Source organism: Haliaeetus albicilla, chromosome 29 (assembly GCF_947461875.1).
Source record: "Haliaeetus albicilla chromosome 29, bHalAlb1.1, whole genome shotgun sequence".
Lineage (NCBI taxonomy): Eukaryota > Metazoa > Chordata > Aves > Accipitriformes > Accipitridae > Haliaeetus > Haliaeetus albicilla.
In genome coordinates, this window is record NC_091511.1 from 2,874,010 (window position 1) to 2,890,328 (window position 16,319).

Sequence of the window (16,319 nt, forward strand, 5' to 3'; positions counted from 1 at the left end):
CTCCCCCATCCCCAGAGCGACAGCGGGACCCCTCAAAATTGGTCCCAGGATCCTGACGCTGACACCGGACCCCCCCAAGGCTGTCACCTGCTGTCACTTCAGGTATTTGTCACCCCCCTGGTCCCCACCATGTGTGTCCCCTTGTGTCCCCCCTCAGTCCCTCCTGGGGTCCCCCATGTCTCTTGGTCCCTCCTTGTCTCATGTCCCCCGTCCCTTCCCCACCATGTCTCCATGTCCCCTCCCTATGTTCCCCCATTCCTTCTGGTGTCCCCCATGTCCTCCCGTGTCCCCCCCAATGTCCCCTCACATCCCTCCCTCTCTCTTGGTGTCCCCTCCATGTCTCCCCTGTCCCTCCCGGGGTCTCCACATTCCCTCTCCCCCAGGAACTCCCCATGTCCCTGTGCCACCCCCAGTGACGTCCCCGTCCCCTCTGTCCCCCCAGGGTCCCTGCCCATGGCCGAGGGGTGCTCCCACGCCGTTCCCCCTCATCCCCTCCCTGGGGAGGTGACAGCCACCCCCGGGGACATCACCATGGACCCTGAACCCGCATGGGGACAGGCTGGAGGCGTCCCCCAGGGAGAGAGTGACACCGGTGTCCCCACGGACACCGTCACCCCTTGGGCCAGCGGCATCACCATCACCGTCACAGCAGCCCCGGTGGATGAGGACGCCGGGGATTTTGGGGACGAGGACATCCCAGGCTTCGGGGATGAGGACATCGGGGACAAGGACATCTCGGTCACAAGTGACGCAGGGCACGGGGCTGCCCCAGTCCTGTGTGACAAGGATGTAGAGGACAGGGATGTCACAACCCCAAAGGACATTGGGGACAGGGATGTTCCAGCCTCTGGGGACAAGAATGACAGTGACAAGGATGTCACAGCTCTAAGGGACATTGGGGACAGGGATGTCATGACCTCAAGGGACATTGGAGACCGGGATGGTCCAGCTCGTCTGGACAAGGATACTGGGGACAAGGATGTCCCAGCTCCTCGGGACAGGGATGTTGCCACCCTGAGGGACATTGGGGACAGGGATGTCCCAGCTCCTTGGGACAGGGATGTTGCCACCCTGAGGGACACTGGGGACAGGGATGTCACCACACCAAGGGATGTTGGGGACAGGGATGTCCCAGTTCCTGGGGACAAGGCTGTTGAGGACAGAGATGTCACCACCCTGAGGGACATTGGGGACAGGGATGTCCCAGTTCCTGGGGACAAGGATGTTGGGGACAGAGATGTCCAAACCCTAAGGGACAAGGACATTGGGGACGCGCAGGTCTCAGTCCTAAGGGACAATGGGGACAAGGACGTTGCGGACATGCAGGTCTCAGTCCTAAGGGACACTGGGGACAAGGACATTGAGGACACGCAGGTCTCAGTCCTAAGGGACATTGGGGACAAGGACGTTGGGGACGCGCAGGTGTCAGTGCTAAGGGACACTGGGGACAAGGTTGTCCCAGCTCCAAAGGACTTTGGGGACAGCAGTGTCCCAGTCCTAGGGGACATCTGGGTCAAGGATTTGGGGGACACGCAGGTCTCAGCCCTGAGGGATGTTGGGGACCTTGGGGACAGGGATGTCACCGCCCCAAGAGATGTTGGGGACGGGGATGTCCCAGGCCCTGGAGACGCTGAGGATGAGGACATCGGCGATCTCCCAGCCCTGAGGGACATTGGGGACATAGATGTCCCAGTCTTAAGGGACAATGGGGACATTCCAGTCTCTGAGGACAAGGACACTGGGGACAGGGATGTCCCAGCTCCTGGGGACAAGGATGTCACCACCCTAAAGGGCATGGGGGACAGGGATGTCCCAGCCCACCTGGTTGAGGATGTTGGGGACAGGGAGGTCACAGTCCCAGGGGACACTGGGGACATCCCAGTCTCTGGGGAGGAGGACAAGGACACTGGGGACAGGGATGTCACTGTCCCAAGGGATGTTGAGGACATTGGAGGTAAGGACTTTGGGGACAGGGACATTGAGGATGAGGACGCTGGGGACAGGGCCATTGGGGACATGGATGTCACAGCCCTGAGGGATGTTGGGGACAAGGACAGAGATGTTGCAGCCCTGGCTGACACGGGGGATGGGGACACTGGGGACACCTGTGCTGCTGGTGGCATCACCATCACGGTGACGGCCCCCCCCATGGAGGACGAGGACATCCCCAGTGGGGACGAGGACGTTCCCAGCGATGACATCGCCACTGATGTCACTGCTGCACTCCCTGGGGAGCAGGTCCCTTGTGACGTCGTGGAGAGCAGTGATGTCACAGCCGCCCACCCCAGTGATGCCACTGCAGGGCGTGACATCCCCTCCACTCTCCCTGGGGACGTCCCTGCTGGTGATGTCATCAAGGATGACATTGTTTCCTCCCTCCCTGGTGATATCATGGCTGAGAGTGATGTCACTTCCTTGATGCCTGGGGATGACATCATTGTAGACCTCATCAACAGAGATGACATCACTTCCTTTCTCCCCGAGGAAGCCCTCACTGGTGATGTCATCACCAAAACCGACGTAATTTCCTCCCTTCCTGGGGATGACATTGCTGGTGGCGTCATCCCTGGGAATGACCTCACTGGTGACATCATAGCTGGGGGCATCTTTGCTGATGAAATAATCACCAGGCATGATGTCACTTCCTCCCTTCCTGGGAATGAGCTTGTTGGTGATGTCATGCCCAGAAATGACTTCACTGATGACATCATCACCAGGGATGATATTCCTTCTTCCCTCTCTAGGGATATCTGCGCTGATGATGTCATTGCTGGCCACGATCTTATTCCCTACCTTCCTGGGGATGACCTTGCTGTTGACATCATTCCTGGAGACGACCTCACTAATGACATCATCGCAGGGGAAGACATCATGTTTTCTGTACCTGGGGATATCCCTGCTGATGACATCATTGCCACGGATGATGTCACTTCCTCCCTGCTGGGAGATGTTGCTGGCCAAGAAGTCAAACCTGCTAGTGACATCATCTGTGCGAACGATGGTGACGCATCGGCTTGGAATGACTTCACTGATGATGTCATGCCTGAGGATGACATCACTTCTTTCATCCCTGGTGGTATTGCTAGACGTGGCATCATTCCCCATGGTGACATCAGAGATGATGTCACACGGGGATCTGACCTTGGTGACATCGTCGAGGGTGATGTCACTGCCTCCCTCCTGGGTGCCCTCTCTGGCCGTGATGTCAGCCCTGAGGATGACATCATGGGTGACATCAGCCCCGGGGAGGAGCAACTGCTCCCCAGCCTTAAAGACCCCATCCGCCCGGGCGATGACCTCACCGATGACATCACCACTGACGTGCCCAGAGAGGGTGTTGGCAGCCGAGGTGACGCCACAGGTAAGAGGGGAGGCGGAGCCAAGACCTGGGGGTGGGGCCTGGAGGCAGGGCCAGAGCCAGAGGGTGGGGCCATGTGTAAGTGGGTGGAGCCAGAGGGATGTGCAGGGGCTGAGGTGGGGATCCAGTGCTGGGGAGGGGGGACTTGGGGGCGTGGCCTGTCACGGGGGCGTGGCCTGTCACGGGGGCGTGGCCTGTCACGGGGGCGTGGTCACAGCAAAGTGGGTGTGGCCAAGGGCATTTGTAGACATTGGGGATGGGGCTCAGGGGCAGGGCTGGCTCGGGGTGGAGCTGGGGGCCGGAGGGCGGGGCCAGAGCCGGCTCAGGGGCGGGGCCTGCTGCTGACCCCGCCTTCTCTACCCCCCCAGAAGCCCCCCAGCCCCAGACGCCCCCCCCCGGCTGCCCCCTCGTCTTCCTCGCCCTCGTCTGCCTCCTTCTCGCCCTCCTCCTCCTCGCCGGGGTCTTTGCGGTATGGGGCGGCTGCCTGGGGCCCTTGGGGGGGTCACGGCGGGGGGGGTCCCAGACGCATGGGTCCCCTGGGGGGGGGTCACGGGGGGTGCCCGGATGCCCGGGTCCCCTGGGGGTGTCATGGGTGGGTCCGAGATGCCCGGATCCCCTGGGGGGTCCTGGGGGGGTCCCAGACACCTGGGTCCCGTGGGGGAGTTCTGGGGGGTCCTGGACACCTAGGTCCCTTGGGGGGGGGTGTTATGGGGGGGTCCCAGACACCTGGGTCCCGTGGGGATGTCCTGGATGCTTGGGTCCCCTTGGGGGGGGTCATGGGCGGGGCCCAGATGCCCGGATCCCCTGAGGGGGTCCCGGGGGGGTCCCAGACACCTGGGTCCTGTGGGGGGGTTCTGGGGGGTCCTGGACACCTAGGTCTAGGTCCCTTGGGGGGGGGTGTTATGGGGGGGTCCCAGACATCTGGGTCCCGTGGGGGTGTCCTGCATGCTTGGGTCCCCTTGGGGGGGATCATGGGGGGGGCCCAGATGCCTGGGTCCCTTGGAGGGGTTCGGGGGGGACCTGGATGCCTGGGTCCCCCCTGATTTCCCCCCCACACACACTCCCCCGCAGGCCGTCCATTATGTCAAGGTCTTCATCATCAGCTCGGCCACCTTCTCCGTGCCGGTGGCCGAATCCTTCCCATGAGCCTTTGCGGCGGGACAAGATGGCGGCTGGGGGGGAGGCTGATCTCCTCTTCCAACCCAGCAGCAATAAACCCCCCCTTGGCTGCCGCAGCCGCCTGGGTCCCTTGGCAGCGGGGTGGGGAACGGGGCCGTCACGGCTGGTGGCTGCTGGCGAGCCCGGGCTTGTCACCGGGTTGGGGACAGCAGCTCGAGACAAAGGCCCATTGTCCCCAAGGTGCCACCATGGGGGGTGGCCATCAGGGCTTGGCCACACACACCGGGGGCCGTGGGGAAGGGGGGGGACAGGAGGTACGGGGGATACCGGGGAGGGTTTGGGGACATCAGGACGTTGGGGATGCTGAGGATATTGGGGAGCCTGGGGACACTGGGGACATCAGGGAGGGTTTGGGGACACCAGGACTCTGGGGACACCGAGGATGCAGGGGACACCAGGAAGGGTTTGGGGACACGGAGAGCATTGGGGAGTTTGGGGATGCCTGGACACTGGGGACACCAAGGAGAGTGGGGAGCCTGGGGACACCAGGGACATCAGGAGGGTTTGGGGACAGAAGGACAGTGGGGATGCCGAGAACAGGGGGGAGGGTTTGGGGGTACCTGGACTTTGTGGACACCGAGGACATTAGGGAGGGTTGGGGGAGCTTGGAGACTTGGGGGACATCGAGGAGGGGTTGGGGACATTTGGACTCTGGGGACGCAGGGGACATGGGAGAGGGTTTGGGGATACCAAGGACACTGGGGAGGTTCTGGGGATCCTGGGGACACCAGGACACTGGGGCCACCAGGGAGGGTTTGTGGAGCTTGGGGACACCAGGAGAACTGGGGACATTGAAGAGGGACTGGCAGGACTGGGGACACTGGGGAGGTTTGGGGGAGCTTGGGGACATTGAGATGCTGGGGACACGAGGGAGGGTTTGGGGACCTTGGGGACATCAGGGCACAGGGGACAAGGAGGGTTCAGGGACACTGGAGGTAACTGGGAAGACTGGGGACACCAGGGAGGTTGGGGACACTGGAGACTTTGGGGACATATGTTTGCTGGGGACACTGGGGGGGGGTGTTGTGGGACACTGGGGACACAGGGACTGGGGACTGGCTGTTGTCACCCAGCCCAGGGAGGGTGTGGGGACAGCCATGGCCCTTGTCCCCGCCCTGGGGCACGGTCACCTCCTGTGTCCCCACCCAGGGGACGTCCCCGTCCCCGTGTCTATAAGTGGGGGACACCGAGGGGGGGGGTCAGGCAGTGCCATGGGGGTGACGGGGACACTCGTGGTGGCCCTGGGGACGCTGCTGCTGCTGGGGGGTGAGGGGATGCATGGGGATGTGGGGGGGGACATGGGGGGGGACAGGGGGGATATGGGGTGACCTAGGGCGATGGGGGGACATGGGCATAAAGGGGACATGGGGGATAAGAGGGACATGGGGGATAAGGGGGGGACATGGGGACGTGAGGGGGATATGGGGACACAGGGATAAGGGGGACATGGGGGGATGTGGGGGGATAGTAGGGGACAAAGGGAGATGTGACATGGAGGGACACGAGGGGACACAAAGGGACATCAGGGGCCACAAGGCCACCAGGGTGGGGGGAATATGGGTTCCATGGGGCCAGGAGACCCACCCCCATCCCTGTCCCTGTCCCTGCCCATGTCACCTCCCCACAGGACCCACCGAGCCTGTCCCCGTCCCCGAGCAGCCCTGGGGGCAAGCCCTGGCCTCACTGCTCCAGTTCCTCCACATCCTCCCAGGTGGCCCCTTGGGGACAATTGTGTCCCCAGGGCCGCCCCCTGACTCAGGGATGTTGGGGTCACCCCCTGGCTTGGACGTGCCACCCCAAGGACCTGAGAGACATCCCCAGGGTCCAACCCGACGTCCCCAAGGTCCAGTCCGACGTCCCCACGGACCAGGGATGTGGCCCCAAGGACTGGGGACACGTCCCCAAGGACCAGGGGGACGTCCCCAAGGACCAGGGACATGGCGCCAAGGACCAGGGGGACGTCCCCAAGGACCAGGGACATGGCCCCAGGGACTGGGGACACGTCCCCAAGGACCAGGGAGGGGGCCCCATGGACCAGCTCAACATCCCCAAGGACCAAGGACATGTCCCCAAGAGCCAGAGACACGTCCCCATGGAGTTGGGACACATCCCCAAGGACCAGAGACATCACCCCAAGGACCGGGGACACGTCCCCAAGGACCAGAGATGCGTCCCCAAGGAGTTGAGACACGTCCCCAGGGACCAGAGACACGTCCCCAAGGAGTTGAGACACGTCCCCAAGGACCATCCCAATATCCCCTGGGACAGGGGACGCGTCCCCAGGGACGTCCCCCGCACCAGGGGTGGCTGAGGAGCTCGGGTGAGAGCCAGAGTGGGGCAGCGTCACCCAGCTCCAACCTTGGGGACATCGGGAGCCAGGATGAGTCCAGGGATGTTGAGGACAGTGGGAGCCACGGTATGGGGACTGGCAGGGACATGGGGGTCATGGGGGACTTTGGGGACACAGGGGGACCTGGTGTCCGGCTCTGTCCCTCACCCTGTCCCCTCTCCAGGTTGGGGACACTCGGAAGAAGTGTGGGAGGTGCCGTAGCACCAGGGGACGTCCTGTCCTTGCGTCACTGTCACCGTGTCCCCATGTCCTCGTCCCCATCCTGTCCCCATGTCCCAATATCCCTGTCCCTATGTTTCCATCCCCATGTCCCCATCCTGTCCCTATTAAAGGTGGAAGCAGCATTGTCCCCATCTCTGGGGCTGACCTCGGGGCCCTGCGGGGACAGGGAGGGGACACCCCGGGGATCCCCTCGCAAAGGGTCCCTCTCCCAGATCCCTGGGTCTGTTGCCTGGACGCCCCCCTGCCCCGTGTTACGAGCGCGCCAGGTCCCAGCTCCCCCCCCCAATGGCAACACCAAGAGTGGGGCCAGATGAGTCTTTAATTGGGCACATCTATGGGGTCTGTGGGGCCAGAACAATGGTGTCTCTTCTTGGGGACATCCGTGGGGTCAATAGGGCCAGGATGATGGTGACTCTTCTTGGGGACATCATGGGGACAGGGTGACAGCGGCTTTTCTTGAGGATGTTCGTGGGGCCGAGGTTGTCTGTGGGGCCAGGAGGATGGTGGCTCTCCTCAGAGACATCCATGGGGTCTGTGGGGTCAACAGGGATGGGACGATGGTGGCTTTTCTTGAGGATCTCTAGGGGGTCTAAGGGTCCAGGATGATGGTGACTCTTGGGGACACCTATGGGTTCTCTGGGGACAGCATGACGGTGGCTTTTCTTGGCGATATCTATGGGGTGTGGTGGGGTCAACAGGGCCAGGATGATGGTGACTCTTCTTGAGGACATCTGTGGGGCCAGGGTACTGAGGGTGATCGTGACTCTTCTTGGGGACATCTCTGGGGTCTGTGGCATCAACAGGGACAGGAAAGTGGTGGCTTTTCTTGGGGACATCTATGGGGTCAACAGGAACAGGATGATGGTGGATCTTCTTGAGGACATCTGTGGGGCCAAGGGTACCAAGGGTGGTGGTGACTCTTCCTGAGGACATCTCTGGGCTCTGTGGGGCTGAAGTCTGTGGGGCCAGGACGACAGTGGTTCTTCTTGCGGACACCCCTGAGGTCAAGGGGGGGGGTCAAAGACGCTGGTGGCTCTTCTCTAGGACATCCATGGGGCCAAGGTGGGGCCAAGACGCTGGTGGCTCCATGGGGCCGGTGACCACCCCCCCCCCGCTCAGGTCAGCGACTGTCCCTCGTCCCCGATGTCTCCTCGTGGCCCGGCGGTGGCTTGTCCCCGTCCATGTCCCCGTTCCACTCGGGCAGCGGTGGCCAAGGGGCCACAGGGATCCCCGGCCTCGGTGGGTCGGGATCGTCGGGTCGGGGGGGGCTCTGGGGCTCGGGGGGGGGCTTAGCCGGAGGGGCCGTGGGTTGGCGTTCGGCCATGCTGGGAGGGGAGAGAGAGGGGTCAGGGGAGTATTTAGGGGGGGACCCAGCTGTCCAGGGCCAGTCCCTGCCCCCCAGCTTCACCCAGTGCCTCCCAGTGCCCCCCAGCTATGGGGAGCCAGGCATCCGGCGCCAGTCCTGACCCCCCCCTCCTCCACCAGTGCCCTCCAGCTATGGGGACCCTGGCGTCGAGATCCTCCCCCCCCATCTTTCCCAGTGCCCCCCCAGATATGGGGACCCAGGCGTCTGGGGGGGCCCTACCTGGTGGCGGTGGCAGCTGGCTCCAGTGCAGTACTGGGAGCACTGGGAGGGGTCCCCCCAGTTTTTATAGGCACCCAAGGGGGGGTGGTGCCACCCAGACGCCTGGGTCCCCCCCGGGGCGGGGGTGGGGAGCCAGCATGGACCGGCTGACCCGGAAGGTCGAGGGGGGGGAACGTGACAGAGGCTCCCCATGACTCAGGGTTCCCGTGATGCTCTGCTGCGGCAAGGACCCAGGTGTTCGGGGGGCCCCCTGTACCCCCCTATAGCCCAGCCCCTACAGACATGACCCCATAAGCCAGCCCCTATAGCTTCACCCTATAGCCCAGCCCCTATGGGACCCCACAGCCCCCCCCATACCCATCAATCAAGGACATCACGGGGGGTTGCGGCATTTATTGAGCTGGACGGGGGGACGCTGGGGGTGGGGGGATACTGGGGGGGATACTGGGGGTGGGGGGACACTGGGATGGGGGACACACACACACTGGGTGTGGGGGGGACACTGGGGGTGGGAGGACATTGGGGGTGGGAGGACACGGGGATGGGGGGACCTGGGGGGGGGCACACACTGGGGTTGGGGGACACACTGGGGGTGGGGGGACACTGGGGGGGACAACACTGACAGTGGGGGGACACTGGGGTGGGGGGGACACTGGGGGGGAACAGTGGGGGTGGGGGGGCCCAGACACCTGGGTCCCTCATCCCAGTGGATCACGAGGACCCCAGCATCTGGGACACCAGCCCCCCCCAACCCAAGACCCCCCCAAAAGGGACCCAGGCATCTGCCCCCCCCCCACTTTAAGCCTTCCTTCAGGGGGGTAAGTTGGGGGGCTGGGCTATGGGGGGGGACAGGGAGGTGACCAGCAGGTCCCGCAGCTCAGGGACGAGATCCAGGAGGGTCTCGGGGCTGGGGGGATCACGGTGTCCTGGTGGGGGGTTCTGCAGCACCGAGGCCAGGTGCTTGAGAGCCGCCATCACGCGGCCTTCGGTCTCCGTCTTCTTCTCCTCTTCATCATCCTCCTCTTCCTCAGCCACCGTGGGCACCGGGATGGTGGTGGGGACGGTATCGGGGACAATATTGGGGACGGTACCGGGTACAATGACAGGGGTGGTGGTGGGGACGGTGGCGGGGACGGTGTTGGGGATGGTGATGGGGACAGGGACGGTGGTGGGGACGGTGGCAGGGACAGGCAGGCTGCGGGCGGTGACACCTGGGAGAGACAAGGGGTCAGCGATGGGGACAAGGGACCCAGGCACCCGTGACACCCCCCCCCCCCAGCAAAGAGGGGACCCAAGCATCCAGGACCCCCAATTCTCCCCCCCCCCCCCATAGAGGAGAGAGGACCCAAGTGTCCAGGTCCCCGTTTCGCCCCCTCCCTCCCCCCCCCCCCCAAATCAAGAAGGGGACCCAGGTGTCCGGGACCTACCGAGTGGGTGGGGGCTGAGCTGGGCGAGCAGGCAGAGCAGGACCCCGAGGGTCCTGGGGGCACCCATGGGTGCTGGTCAGGAAGGACTGGGAGCACTGGGAACACTGGGAACACTGGTTTTTAAGGTTGGATGGGTGGAGATCCTCCCACCCATGATTTTTGACCCAGCCCGGGTGTGGCCACCCACGTAGGGTGGGGACCCAGGCATTGGCAGGGGTGGGGGGGACAACACGCAGGCATCTGGGGGCTGGAACCATTCCTGAGACCCCTCCTGGGGCCATATGGGTCTCTTTGGAGCCATACTGGTCCCTTTCAGGCTCATGCTGGTCCCTCTGGGGTGATACTGGTCCCTTTCAGGCTCATACTGGTCCCCTTCAGGCTCATACTGGTCCCTTTAGGGTGATACTGGTCCCTTTCAGGCTCATACTGGTCCCTTTCAGGCTCATGCTGGTCCCTTTGGGGCCTTACTGGTCCCTTTCAGGGTCATACTGGTCCCTTTCAGGCTCATACTGCTCCCTTTAGGGTCATACTGGTCCCTTTGGGGCAATACTGGTCCTTTTCAAGCTCATAGTGGTCTCTTTCAGGCTCATGCTGGTCCCTCTGGAGTGATACTGGTCCCTTTCAGGCTCATACTGCCTTTGGGGCCTTACTGGTCCCTTTCAGGCTCATGCTGGTCCCTTTCAGGGTCATGCTGGTCCCTTTCAGGGTCATACTGGTCCCTTTCAGGCTTGTACTGGTCCTTTTCAGGCTCATGCTGGTCTTCTTCAGGCTCATAGTGGTCCCTTTGGGGCCATACAGTCCTCTTTGGGGCTCATACTGGTCCCTATGGACTCATACTGGTCTCTACAGGGCTTGTACTGGTCCCTATGGGACCATACTGGTCTCTTCGGGGCTCATACTGGTCTCTTTAGGGCCAATACCAGTCCTTATGGACTCATGCTGGTTCCTAATGTGTCATACTGGTCTCTTTGGGGCTCATACTGGTTGGTGTCACACCCCCGCTGCCCCACCCCTCCTGCCCCAGTTTCAGGGCCATCTACCAGTGTCACCCAGCACCACCCTGGGTGGCTTCGATGTCCCAGCATCCCCATGGGTGGCCCTGGCCCAGCCCCAATGTCCCTGTCCCATCTCACCATGTCCCCAAGTGCCACCCGCCCCATGGGTGCCTCCATTGCGTCCCTGATGTCCCCAGTGTCCCGTCCCCATCCCTGATGTCCCCATCCCATGGCTGTCCCTGTCCCCCATTCCCCACTGTCCCCATCCCCATCCTTCTGGGTGTCCCCATCCCATCCCTGATGTCCCCAACCCCATCCCATGGATGTCCCCATTCCCCATGTCCCCAGTTTCCCCATCCCCGTCCTTCTGGGTGTCCCCATCCCATCCCTGATGTCCCCAACCCCATCCCATGGATGTCCCCATCCCCTATGTCCCCAGTGTCCCCAACCCCATCCCATGGATGTCCCCATCCCATCCTTGATGTCCCCATCCCCATCCCATGGATGTCCCCATTCCCTATGTCCCCAGTGCCCCCATCCCCATCCTTCTGGGTGTCCCCATCCCATCCCTGATGTCCCCATCCCGTGGATGTCCCTGTCCCATTTCCCACATCCCTGGTGTTCCCATCCTTCTGGGTGTCCCCATCTCGTCCCAGATATCCCGGTCCCCAAGCACGGGCACGGACCGGCCTCACCAGCTCATCCGGCGCTGAGACACGTGGGGATGGGCCGGGACACGCGTGGGCGTGGGGACACGTGCGGGGCCACGTTGGGCCACGTGCGGGGCCACGCGTGGGGACAGGGACGAAGCTGGGGCCGCGATCCAACGACTTTATTGGGACACGGGAGCCAGGGGCACCGGGACATCGGGGGGGACCGAGGTGTCCGGGCCACCCCCCTTCCCCAGGGATCGTCCCCCCGAAGGACCCAGACCTCCGGGCACCCCTATTTGTTGCAACCCCTGCAGCTGGACTGGGATTGGCCGGATCCCACCCCAGATCCGTCATCGGATCCCGCCCTGGAGCTGTAGGTGGCAGTTCCAGAGTTGGAGCCGGAGCCGGAGCCAGAGCTGTGAGCGGATCCAGCGGAGGGGCCGCGGCGCACGGGGATGTAACCCCCGATCCGGGCAGGATCCTGCAGCCCCGGTATGAAGGGGATCCCGGGGTTCTTGTACCCGGGGCGCTGGGTACCCCCATAGGATCCCGATCCTCCGTAAGATCCCGATCCACCCCCGTAGGATCCTGATCCGCCCCCGTAGGATCCCGGTCTGCCATAGGAGCCTGATCCACCCCCATAGGATCCCGATCCACCCCCATAGGATCCCGGTCTGCCATAGGATCCTGATCCACCCCCATAGGATCCTGATCCACCCCCATAGGATCCCGGTCTGCCATAGGAGCCTGATCCACCGCCATAGGATCCCGATTCCCCATAAGATCCCGGTACACCCCCATGGGATCCTGATCCTCCATAAGATCCTGATCCACCCCCTTGGGATCCTGATCCTCCATAAGATCCTGGTCCACCCCCATAGGATCCCATTCCTCCGTAGGATCCTGATCCACCCCCGTAGGATCCCGGTCTTCCATAAGATCCTGATCCCCCATAAGATCCTGATCCAGCCCCCTGGGATCCTGATCCCCCATAAGATCCTGATGAGCCGCCGTAGGATCCCAAGTCATTCCCGTAGGACTCAGGGAGCCCATAGGATCCTGAGCTGTCCCCATAGGAGCCCAATCCCCCATAGGATCCTGATCCGCTGCCTGCTTGGGATCCACTGCCCCCCTGGGAGCTGGGTCTGCCTGATCCAGACCCACTTCCCCCCTGGGATCCGCTGCTGCCTCCATGGGATCCAGGTCTGCCCGATCCAGATCCGCTTCCGCCATGGGATCCTGGTCTGCCTGATCCAGATCCAATTCCCCCTTGGGATCCTGGTCTGCCTGATCCAGATCCACTGCCCCCCTGGGAGCTGGGTCGGCCTGATCCTGAACCGGATCCTCCATATGACCCCCCATAGGATCCTGACCCGCCTCCATAGGATCCAGATCCGCTGCCTCCTTGGGATCCAGGTCTCCCTGCTCCCAATCCGGCCCCAGACGATCCCGAACTGGATCCTCCTTGGGATGAGCCGGGTCTGCCTGATCCAGATCCACTCCCCCCTTGGGATCCTGGTCTGCCTGATCCGGATCCGCTTCCTCCCTGGGATCCAGGTCTGCCCGATCCAGAGCCAATTCCCCCTTGGGATCCTGGTCTGCCTGATCCAGATCCAATTCCCCCTTGGGATCCTGGTCTGCCCGATCCAGATCCATTTCCCCCCTGGGATCCAGGTCTGCCCGATCCAGATCCGCTGCCTCCATGGGATCCAGGTCTTCCTGATCCAGATCCGATTCCATAGGATCCCAGACTAGATCCTTCATAGGAGCTGTCTCCCGCGTAGGATCCGCTTCCCCCATGTGAGCTGGGTCTCCCTGATCCACCCCCGTAAGACCCGAGTCCGTAGGATCCTGGCTTGCTCCCGGAGGATTCCGGCAACACGTAGGATCCCGAAGAGCTTCCGCCTCCCTGGGATGCTCCCGAGCCACTGTAGGATCCCGATCCACCCCCATAAGATCCCGATCCACCCCCATAGGATCCTGAGTTGCTGGAGGATCCAGAGCCGCCGTAGGATCCTGAGCTGCCTCCATAGGATCCGGTCGCATCCTCACCCAGCTGGGGGCTGAGGAATCCGGCGGGTTCCTTGCAGGGATCCACCCCGGCCGTCAGCGGAACCAAGCGGGATCCTGAATCACAGCGGCCGGAGGCATCTGGGCCAAAGCGGGGTGTCAGTGGCACCCGGACACCTGGGTCCCCCCGGCTCCCAGTCCATCCCAGTAATCCCCCATCTCTGTCCCATCCATCCCTGTCCTTCCCAGTTCCCATCCAAGTCCCTTCAGTCTCCACCCCAGTCCCTCCCAGTTCCCATCCCAGTCCCTCCCAATCCATTCCGGTCTATCCCAGTCACCCCCAGTCCATCCCAGTCTCTGTCCCAGTTCTCCACAGTCCCCACAGTCTCTCCCCCAGTCCCCCCCCAGTCCTCATCCCAGTCCATCCCAGTCCTCTGGGGGGCAGGGAGAAGGATCCAGTCTCCATCCGACTCCATCCCCATTCCCCCAGTCTCTATCCCAGTTCATCCCAGTCTCCATCCCAATCTCCCCAGTCCCCTCTAGTCCCTCCTAGTCCATACCCCAGTCCCCTGGGTGGGAAGGGGAACCCAGTCTCATCCCAGTCCCTCCCAGTCTATCCCAGTCCCCATCCCAGTCCCCTGGGTGGGAAGGAGAATCCAGTCTCCATTCCAGCCTCCATCCCAGTCCCTCCCACTATATCCCAGTCCCCTGGGTGGGAAGAAGAATCCAGTCTCCATCCCAGTCCCTCCCAGGCTATCCCAGTCCCCATCCCAGTCCCCTGGGTGGGAAGGAGAATCCAGTCTCCATCCCAGTCCCTCCCAGCCTATCCCAGTCCCTATCCCAATCCCCTGGGTGGGAAGGAGAATCCAGTCTCCATCCCAGTCTCCAACCCAGTCCCTCCCAGTCTATCCCAGTCCCACCTGGGAGGCACAAGCAGAGCAGCAGGAGCCGGAGGGCCAAGGGCAGCTGGGGACCGGCCATGGCCGGAGACATCGGGGACATCGGGGACACAGGGAAGGGCCTTAAATAGGGTCCAGGTGGGGTGGGGCACCCCAGGGTGCCACCGCCTGGGGAGGGGACATCGGGGAGTGGGACAGGGACGGGCCCCGCCCGCGCTAAACCTCTGAGTCACCGGGATTGACCCGCTTGGCGGGGCCGCCCGGACGCCTGGGTCCCCTCTGGGGGTGGGGGGCACCCGGACTCCTGGGTCCCCTCTCAGGGTGGGGGGCACCCAGATGCCTGGGTCCCCTCTGAGGATGGGGGGCACCCAGATGCCTGGGTCTCCTTTGAGGGTGGGGGGCAGCTGAAAACTGGGTCCCCTCTGAGGGTGGGGGTGACCTGGATGCCTGGGTCCCCTCTGAGGGTGGGGGGCACCGAGACACTTGGGTCCCCTCTGAGGGTGGGGGTGACCTGGATGCCTGGGTCCCCTCTGAGGGTGGGGTGGGGGCACCTGGACACTTGGGTCCCCTCTGAGGGTGGGGATCACCCGAACACTTGGGTCCCCTCTGAGGATGGGGGGCACCCAGATGCCTGGGTCCCCTCTGAGGGTGGGGATGACCTGGATGCCTGGGTCTCCTTTGAGGGTGGGGGGCACCGAGACACTTGGGTCCCCTCTGAGGGTGGGGGGCACCCAGATGCCTGGGTCTTCTCTGAGGGTGGGGGGCACCCAGATGCCTGGGTCCCCTCTGAGGATGGGGGGCACCCGGATGCCTGGGTCTCCTTTGAGGGTGGGGGCAGCTGAAAACTGGGTCCCCTCTGAGGGTGGGGGGCACCTGGATGCCTGGGTCCCCTCTGAGGGTGGGGGGCACCGAGACACTTGGGTCCCCTCTGAGGGTGGGGGGCACCTGGATGCCTGGGTCCCCTCTGAGGGTGGGGTGGGGGCACCTGGACACTTGGGTCCCCTCTGAGGGTGGGGGTCACCCGGACACTTGGGTCCCCTCTGAGGGTGGGGGCACCCAGATGCCTGGGTCCCCTCTGGGGGTGGGGGTCACCCGGACAGCCGGGTGCCCTCCCGTCCGAGGATCAGGGTCAGGGCGTCTCCCGGACTCGGGGCGGGGTGGGTGCGGCGGGACGCCTGGGTCCCCTTGGGCCGCGAGGTCGAAAAGGTCAGGGTGGGGCCCCCAGACGCCCGGGTCCCCCCCCGGAAGGCGGCAATTAGGGTCGGGTGGTGACCGCGGCCTCCCGTCCCTCCCCAGGATCCGGGGACCAAACCGACCCAGTGGATCCCTGGGATCTGGGGGGGGATCTGGGAAGGGGGTCGATCCCGGGGAGGGGGAGAATCCTGGGGATCGGGGGGGGGGTCTCAGGAGAGGGAGGAGGATGCCTGGGGATGTGGGGAGATCCTGGGGGTCCCCAGAGGGGGAATCCCGGGGGGGAATTCTTGGGGATCTGGGGGGAGTCTGGGAAGTGGGGATCCTGTGGGGGAATCCTAGGGATTGGGGGGGGGATCCAGGGGGTCCCTAGGGGATCCTGTGGGGAATCCTGGGAATCGGGGGGGGTCCAGGGGGTCCCAGGAGCAGGGGGAACGCTGGGGATCAGGG

At 63.7% G+C, this 16,319-nt stretch overlaps 1 protein-coding gene, 1 long non-coding RNA gene and 1 pseudogene across 2 annotated transcripts; 2 read left to right on the forward strand and 1 right to left on the reverse strand.

Moving 5' to 3' along the window:
• Positions 1-448: 448 nt before the first annotated feature.
• On the forward strand, positions 449-4,617 carry LOC138682703 (putative surface-exposed virulence protein BigA). Its single transcript, XM_069774001.1, has 4 exons — positions 449-1,824; positions 1,897-3,361; positions 3,727-3,827; positions 4,430-4,617. The coding sequence occupies exons 1-4, from the start codon at positions 454-456 to the stop codon at positions 4,502-4,504; spliced, it is 3,012 nt and encodes a 1,003-aa protein (XP_069630102.1). The 5' UTR covers positions 449-453; the 3' UTR covers positions 4,505-4,617.
• A 1,131-nt stretch (positions 4,618-5,748) lies between these two features.
• LOC138682601 (5E5 antigen-like) lies at positions 5,749-7,253 on the forward strand (annotated as a pseudogene).
• Positions 7,254-7,410: 157 nt separating this feature from the next.
• On the reverse strand, positions 7,411-8,857 carry LOC138682795 (uncharacterized). Its single transcript, XR_011322716.1, has 2 exons — positions 8,695-8,857; positions 7,411-8,434 (listed from the first exon to the last, which is right to left on the reverse strand). It is a non-coding gene; the product is annotated as an uncharacterized lncRNA (long non-coding RNA).
• Positions 8,858-16,319: the final 7,462 nt, after the last annotated feature.

Coding starts and splice junctions, on each gene's coding strand:
- LOC138682703 (XM_069774001.1), top strand. CDS start 454: ATGGCCGAGGGGTGCTCCCACGCCGTTCCCCCTCATCCCCTCCCTGGG. Junction 3,362..3,726: donor CAGCCGAGGTGACGCCACAG/GTAAGAGGGGAG, acceptor CTACCCCCCCAG/AAGCCCCCCAGCCCCAGACG. Junction 3,828..4,429: donor TCCTCGCCGGGGTCTTTGCG/GTATGGGGCGGC, acceptor ACTCCCCCGCAG/GCCGTCCATTATGTCAAGGT.